Source organism: Nicotiana sylvestris, chromosome 10, assembly GCF_000393655.2.
Source record: "Nicotiana sylvestris chromosome 10, ASM39365v2, whole genome shotgun sequence".
Classification (NCBI taxonomy): Eukaryota; Viridiplantae; Streptophyta; class Magnoliopsida; order Solanales; family Solanaceae; genus Nicotiana; species Nicotiana sylvestris.
The window spans coordinates 83,853,981-83,863,074 of record NC_091066.1 but is presented as its reverse complement, the minus strand read 5'-3'; the positions used below and the strand labels follow the sequence as shown (position 1 = coordinate 83,863,074).

General features: G+C 30.3%; 1 protein-coding gene across 1 annotated transcript; it reads left to right on the top strand.

The window, feature by feature from the left end:
* LOC104245061 (uncharacterized) lies at nt 1-477 on the top strand. The gene has a single exon (XM_009800616.2). The coding sequence runs from the start codon at nt 1-3 to the stop codon at nt 475-477; it is 477 nt and encodes a 158-aa protein (XP_009798918.2).
* The last annotated feature ends 8,617 nt before the right edge of the window (nt 478-9,094 follow it).

Sequence of the window (9,094 nt, the reverse complement as noted above, 5' to 3'; positions counted from 1 at the left end):
ATGATCGTCAGGCCAAAAGTACCTCAAATGAGTGTCGTGAGAGCAAATGTGGATAATTTTTCCTATGACATGTCTAGTAACCTAATTGTCAAGGTTTCAATTGTCATAAACGCTGAAAATGACAATGCAAAAGCCCATGCAAGTTTCTATGAGACAATTTTTACACTCACCTTCCATGGTGTAAAAGTAGCTTATTTAAGAGCTGACCCTTTTGATGTACCTCAAAATAGCTCAACTCCATTGTATTATCCAGTGGAGTCAACGTCGATTTCTTTGACTCCCGAAGAGGGAGAAGTTGCTGAAATGTCATTGGATCAGAAACAAGTAGTTTTTGATCTCAAAGGGAATACAAGGACTAGGTGGAGAGTAGGGTTTATTGGTTCTGTTAAGTTCTGGCTGCATCTTAATTGTCAGCTTAAGTTACCATTAGATGGAAGTACTATTTACCCAAAAAAATGCAGCACCAAATCTAGATAAACGCTGCTAATTAATTAGGCATTAGTCAAGTTATCAATTACTTTCCTCTATATCTTTCAAGTATATGGAGAAAATAAGATTTCTTTTTGTTCTACCCTCCTAACAATGATGTATTTGTGCACTTTAGAATTTCTTTAGAATGTAATGAGATTCATGAAAGAAGCAATCATCAATTTGTATGCCTCGAGAAAGCCAATTATATATATATATCAATGAGCTAATAGAATAAATCATCATCATATCTATCTATATTATTATAAAAGCACGAATATAATGTTGGTTTACAAAAATAACCTTATAATATTAAGAATAATAACTCACAATAAAAGGTCATAACCGGAATTGTACCCGTTAGTCATGTAATCCTATTAGTTTTAGGACATACTTCTTACGGGAATCCCAAACATTAGCTATACAATTCTATTACTTTTAGGATCATATTCCTAATTCTTAAACCTCGAAATTTTTTGCTAAATCAATTTATTTGTAAATATGCTGGTTTGATAATATAATTAAAGAAAGTTTGTGAATTTGAGAAAACTTAATGGGAATTAAGTGAGAAAAAAGGCTAACCAGTACGTAGTCTACTAATCCACAATTTTGGTTTACGTTTTAAGTCCAAATCCTAATATCAATTGGAAACAATATATATAACTTATTTTATGTTTGAAACTTGCCACATTGTCGTGTAATTCTATTATGTTTTAGGAATTCTATGTGCCACATTGCCACATAGACATGTAATGCTTTTACTTTTAGGGCATATTTCTTTAAAAAATTTATTTTACTAATTTAATTGGAGAACGTATTAAATTGTACGAATCCATTTTTTTTTTAAAAAGAGCCAAATACTTCTACATATTAGTTTCTAGCTTTGGTCCTGGTGTAAAAATACAGGGTAAAATTAAAAAATAACCAGATTTACAAGTAGTAATTGAAAAATAGCCACAATTTCAAAATTAATCAAAATTTAGCCACTTTCATGTAAAGATAAATCTGAACGAAAATACTATTCAAAATCCGAAAAATATTCTAGCATAATATACTGGAGTTCCAGTATAGTATACTGGACTTCAAGCATAATATACTGGTCCAGCATAATATGCTGGAAGTTCATACACAGGTGTTCCAATCTCCAATATATTATGCTGGAACTTTTCGTGTGTTTTACCCAGGTGCACCAATCTCCAGTATATTATGCTGGAACTTTCCGCGTTGAAGTAAAATAGCGATTATTTTTTAATGACTTTGCAAACGCTGGCTATTTTTTAATTACCAGTCCGAAAACTGGTTAGCCCGTGCTATTTTCAAAAAAATACAATATCAAAATTCTGCAAACATTACAATGCTACAAACTTTACAAAAGGTATTATTTATTTCTATATTATACACTTTTTATTGTACTTATCAACCAAGTTTTCTTGCTTTAGCTTATGTATTTATATGATATTTCTAAGATTGAAAATCAACCGTGTAGGTAATATATTCCTCAATTGTTACTTTTTTTCTTCAATTTTATCAACTACATTATTTTTCAAAGAATTTATTCAAGATGATTCATATAAATAGTTATTGGGTGTATATATTCAATAGATAGTTTTATTGAATTCTATCAGTATGAGATCAAACTATTTTTCTCTTTTCTATTTGGCTTTAAATATTATACTCTTATTTAGTTAGTTGTTGATTTATGTTCGCCTATTAATTAAGTCAGTTATTAATGTTCTATCCGTTTTATTAAAGTGATGTACTAGATTAGGCCGCCAGGTCTTTTTAGATCATTTGGGTCTTTTTCAAGAAGCTGCTTTTTCTAATAAATATTGGTTACATTTCTTTGTGTTATTTGTACCAGAAAGAAACACGTTTTAGGAGGTTTAGTCATTTACTTAGTCTTAAAATAAAGGGATAAATAATCTTTTACTTTGCCTTAAAATAGTTAATGATATCATAAATGGCTCATGTACAATTGTAAGGGTAAAAGATCTCAAAATATTTCAAAACAAGTTTACGTCCTTTTCAAATGCGTAAAACCATCATAATAATTTTACGTCCTTTTCGAATGTGTAAAACCCAATAAATTGACTTTTATTTATATGCATGGTTTATATTCTAGATTCAATGTACAAATAATAAACTATATAAATAGAGATGCTCCATGGTATTCTTTTTGAAAAAAAATGCTACAAGAAGGTATATGATGAAAATAAAATTGCTAATTGCAGTAATTGTATGATAAGAGATATCGATTGCGAGGAAGATAACCATATAAAAAATCTTTCAATTCCTTTTATTCCTTTATTAAATAAATATGTTTCTAATGTAATTATATAATACTTTGTAGATATTGTTTAAAACTTGAGTTGTTCAATGACAAATGATGTTACACTCTTTGATGCTATAAAATACTTGCTAGGTTGTGATGTTAAAGAGTATACCAATTAATTTCTAAAAAAGTTATCATTTTTCAATTTTATTTTTAATAAACTAAATACATAATTTGATGACAAATTGGATCTTCAGCTAACAATAAGGACAAATACAGCATTCAGTGATTTCTTATTTCGTGTCAGAAATGATAAAGAGCATACAATAAAAGATGATTTGATCCTTTTTCCAGAACAATTAATTATCAAGCACATTGACGATATTAGTTGTGAAAATCTCTTAACAAGGAAAATATTCCATAACTAAATGAAAATGGAAGTTGTGCAAAGTACATGTCACTAAGTTGTTAATTCCTTTTGACAGTTAAAGGCCTTTAGTTTTCTTTTACGTGGTTTTTGTTTATTTTGTGGCTTCATAGTGCATTAGCATTTTCTTTTTTTTTAATGGTAGGTGATTTTAACTGGAGTTGAATATATTATTATTAATTTAAAAATAAACTTTTACTGCATACATGTTGATTCTAAAGCAAAATAAATTCATCATGTTACCGAAAAATTTAATTTCGTCAAATAGCTTATGCAATGGTATAAGAATGGTACATAGAGATTTTAATAACATTGTGATACATGCAGAAATCATGATATGTCAATGTACTTTCAAGCATGTGTTCATCCTTAGAATTCAACTTTCACATCCAGAAAATTTATCGAACGTTTGTGTTTTGTAATGACAATAAGAAAAGCACAAGGGCAAATAATTCCAAATATTGAACTGTATATGTGGCAACATATCTTCTCATACGAACAATTATATGATGCACTTTTAAGAGGAATATCAATATTTACAACAATGTTCTGGTCATGTCGGAGCACCAAAGCATATGAAGGAAACATATATAAAGAATATTGTCTACAAAGAAGAGTTAAGATAATTATAAGTATGTAATAATATTATCTAACTACCATATAGCCTGTTTGACCAAGCTTTTTTTTGGGCCAAAAGTGTTTTGTTTGGCCAAAAGCATTTTTGGCCAAAAATTGAGGTGTTTGGTCAAACTTTTAGAAGGAAAAAAAAATGCTTTTGAGGAGAAGCAGAAGCAATTTTTGAGAAGAATAAAAAAGTAGCTTCTCTCCAAAAGCACTTTCCTGGGAAGCATTTTTGAGAAAAATACACTTAGAAGTAGTTTTCAAAAGCTAGGCCAAACAATAATTACTGTTTAAAAGTGCTTTTCAAATTAATTAGCCAAACACGCATTGCTTCTCACCAAAAGCACTTTTTTAAAATGTACTTTTGAGAAAAAACACTTCTCAAAATAAGCCGATTTTAGAAGCTTGGCCAAACAGACTATAAATTGATCATTTTGTAGGTTCAATTGACAATATTCAATCATTTTGAAATAAGGTCTTATGCTAATGTAATGATCTTTTTGGGATTTAAATTATTGTTGTATTGTATATAATTCTCTCATTACTTAAAATATTATGTTCCTTTATAAAAATAATTCCCTAAACCATTATGTGCAACTTTTAACGTGCAACACACGTTCATATATATATATATATATATATATATATATATAGATATAGATATATATGTATGTATGTATATATATGTATGTATATTATTATAAAAGCATGAATAAAATGTTGGATTACAAAAATAACCTTTTAATATTAAGCATAATAACTTACAATAAAAGGATATAATCGGAAACATTAGCCTTGTAATCCTATTAGTTTAGGACATAATAGTATATGCTCGGAATCCTACATGATTATCTTTATGAATTAGATTTTATTCTTTTTATTTAAAAAAATCAATGTATGTTGCTACTAAAATTCATATATAAAAGAATCAAATTTATACTACGCAATGTCAGCACACTATTATGAAAAGTCCAAGAATCCCCTTAACAGGACGTTTCGTAAATGTCCAAAAGTCACTTTCTTTTATTTTAATATTATTAAATAATTAAATAAGGTACATTGAAATTATTTAGAAGGTTATTTCAATAATTTATGCTATTTCAATAATTTAACTTTTAATTTTTGGGGATTCAATTTTTATAATAACACGTGATGGTTTAAATATTTATTTATTTGAGTGAACAATAAAAGTTAATTAATGAGATAAATTTATATATATAATAATACAACAATCATCTAAAGTATAATAACTCATAATAAAAGGACATAACCAGAATTCTAGACATTAGCCTTGTAATCCTATTAGTATTAGGACATAATACTACACGTTAGGAATCCTACATGATTACCTTTAGAAATCCCATTAGTGTAATTATGTTCGGGCATAGATATATAATACTACATATTAGCATGTAAACCTAATAAATTTAGGAACATGTTAGATTTTCTATTAGTATAATTACTTTCGGGATATGGATATATTATTAGACATGTAATCCTATTACTTTTACGATATACTTCTTAAAAAATTTCTATTGCTAATTTAATTTGAAAACGTATTATATTGTCTAAATCCATTTAGAAACATGAGAGCTTATATTATTATAAAAGCACAAATATAATATTGAATAGACCAAAATAACCCTAAAATATTAAACAGAAGAACTCACACGAAAATGACATAGTATTTTTTTGAACTACAATAACTTCTATATTAATTTTTTTTAATATTTAAGATTTTAAAATTAATACAATCTTATCTATTAGATTCTTATTAAAAATATGAAGGAAGGTTTAATAAAAATAAAATTTCATAAGAATCCTCCATAGTGGTGGTAATACATTACCACTCTATAATATTCAATACCAAGAAAAAATAAAAGAAATGCTAAAAGGATTGCATAGAGCGTTGAAATTGAGAAAAAAATCCCTGCAATAATATATTATTATATTATATCTGAACTGCTTTCTACTCAAATAATATTTTTTTTATTATTAATTTTTCGTGTAATGTAGAAAAATATATCCAATTATTAAAGAACAACTAAGAAAATTTTTAAGAATATAAATGTGTGAGAAAAAAAAGATTGGTAAGAGCCAATACTACTAATGATTTGCAAACATAAAGATCTAAAAGTGGAATGTCAAATTGATCTTTTTACTCTTTAAAAATAATTTATGGTGGATAAAATTATAATTACGGTTAAATATTCAAATATGAGATGAACTATTATTAAGAATGTAAATCAATAGAAAATAAATTATACTTTATGTTAAACCAAATAATCAAAAAATTTAATTAATTATTTAGCAAGAGAATCCAATTAGATTATTTTTTAAAATCTTCATATGAGTAAATTTATTTTTCAAGTTAAAAAAAGATTTTAGGGAGGTGATTTCTGTCAAATACGAAAAATTGATGATATCAGAAACCGTAAAAGCTAGCTTGCCTTAATTATACTTATGACCTCAAATGAAAAATATTCAAATGACAAGAAATATAAAAGTAAGAACAGATTCAACATTCAGTAACTTCTTGCTTCGTGTCGGAAACGAAGAAGAACATCCAATAAAAGATGATTTGGTTCTTCTAGAACACTTGGTTATCAACCCCAATGGTAATAATAACGCATTTAATAAGGAGAATATTTTCATTATTAGATTAAAAAGCAATTTAGGAGAATTACATGATTGAAATTAAAGAGCTATCTTAGATAGTAGGAATGAATTTGTTGATCAACTAAATAAAATGTTGATTGCTAAGTTTTATGGTAAAAATAAAACACTTTTTAGTTTTGACTCACCAGAAGATGATACCAACAGTTATTACCAAGAAGAATATTTAATACTTTAATACCAAATGGTCTTCTAACGTACATGTTTGTTGTCAAGTTCATTATTTCTTAAGTATGTTACTGTGACCATATATATATATATATGCTAAGTTAAAATTGATCTTTCATTGCATATAGGTTGATTTTGAAGAAAAATATGCCAGTCATGCTACTGCAAACTTAGATCCGCTGAATAGCTTATGTAATAGTACACATACGGTATATAGAAGTTTTGACAATAACGTCATACATGCAAAACTTATGATACTGATCAATATGCTCCTAAGTATGTGTTTATCCCCGAATTTAACTTTCGTCTTCCGAAACTAAAGAATATCCTTCTAAATTTGTGTAAAAATAATTTTCAGTATGTTTATGTTTTGTAGTTATAATAAATAAAGCACAAGGGCAAAGATCCTAAATATTGGACTATATTTACCATAATATATTTTCTTATGCGAATAACTATATGTTGCACTTTCAACAGAGATATCAATATCGACAACATGAGTTCTGATTATGGCAGAAATAACCTGTCACGACCCCAAACCGGCCCGGTCGTGATGGCGCCTCTCGTGAAGACAAGGTCAGCCGACACAACACTCACATTAACCCTTTAAGCATTAAGAGTCATTTTTAAGTCTTTAAATTAAACAATGTTTCATAATAAAATCCTGGAATAATAGTACGGAATAAAATACCAGCCCGACATCGGGGTGTCACTAGTCATGAGCAACTATCAAGGTCTGAATACAACAAAAGTCTAAAAATATACTAAATACAGTAACAACAATGAGGGGAAGGAGGCAGTTCCGCGAACGTCATGCAGCCACCTTGCTAACTCTGATGACTCCGCGGCTGAGCTATCAACACCCGCTATCGGGTTCCGATATACCTGAATCTGCATACGAGGTGCATGGAGTAATGTGAGTACTCCAACCCAGTAAGTAATAAGAGTAAATAAAGGCTGAGCAGTAGGAAACAATGAATCCACATTCATGTTAGGCTCAATAAATACAACAGGCCTTCAAATCATAATACGAGTCAATCTTCCCTTTTAAAATCCAGCTTTTAGTAAAACTCATTTTGAAATACTTTCCAGCAGTTTTGGTAGGGGTTCAATACCATTTAAGATAATAATAGAGATTAAAGCCATAATCGACCCTCGGGCAAAACATAGTTTGTAAAACAGCTCCTCGAGCAAAACAGTAATCATAAACACTTCATAACTTAAAAATCTCAGTGGAAATAACCAATGCCAAATCAGTGATTAATTTCTGAACATCTCATAAACCCCAGTTTAAAGAAAAGTTGTTTTAAAACATTTGTTCAACTTTCCGACAGAGGCTCAATATAAAGATGAGTGAAAATAGTCGATAAATCAACATATTCGATAGAAATTCACTTTAAAGAGGAGTGAAATCAATAAGTCCATAAACATGCCTCTGAGGCAAAAACATCACTCATATGCATGTATATATCTATCGCCCCTCGGGCTAGCCTCTCTGTCACTCGTGACTCAACTCTTACCAATCAGTACTCGCACTTAGCATTCACGCTCAATTGGTACCATATAGTAACCGCTGCGGCGTGCAGCCCGATCCGTATATCTCTCACAATAACTGAAATCAAAGTAACCACTGAGGCGTGCAACCCGATCCATGCATCGCTGTGGCGCACAACCCGATCCATATAAATAGTCGATTGCGCTCACTAGGGGTGTGCAGACTCCGGAGAGGCTCCTACAGCCCAAGCGCTATATTGCTGTGGCGCGCAGCCCGATCCATATAAGTATCGCTGTGGCATGCAGCCCGATCCATATATATATACACACACACATTGTTGCTACGTGCAGCCCGATCCATAGATATATAATCTTCACAACTAGGCCCTCGGCCTCTCTCAGTCATTAACCTCACCATCAGACTCTCAGTCTATCTCAGTCATCAATCTCACAATCAGACCCTCGGTCTATCTCAGTAAAACAGGGAACTCAACCCAAAACAATTTCCACATTTTAAGAATATAGTGATAAAGTCAGATTTGAGTGGTAAACAGGTAAAACATGACTGAGAATATGCTTTCAAACAAATAGAGTGAGGAAAGATAGTAAAAATGCCCCTAAGGGTCTCAACAAGTCGGCACAAGGCCCCAAACATGGCATACAACCCAAAAATATAATAATGTCAAACAATTAACTATCAAATACGCATTAAAATATTCGTTCGGGATGGACTAGGTCACAATCCCCAGCGGTGCTCTACCCCACGCTCGTCATCCAGCTTGCAAGTCACCTCAAAGTAACACAACGACGTATAATCCGGGGTTTCAAACCCTCAGGAAAGTATTTACAATCATTACTTACCTCGATCCGGTCCAAAATCTAGCCCGCGATGCCTCGCCCGCACGAATCGACCTCAAGATGCTCCAAATCTAGCCACAATCAGTACATAATCATTAAAATATGCTAAG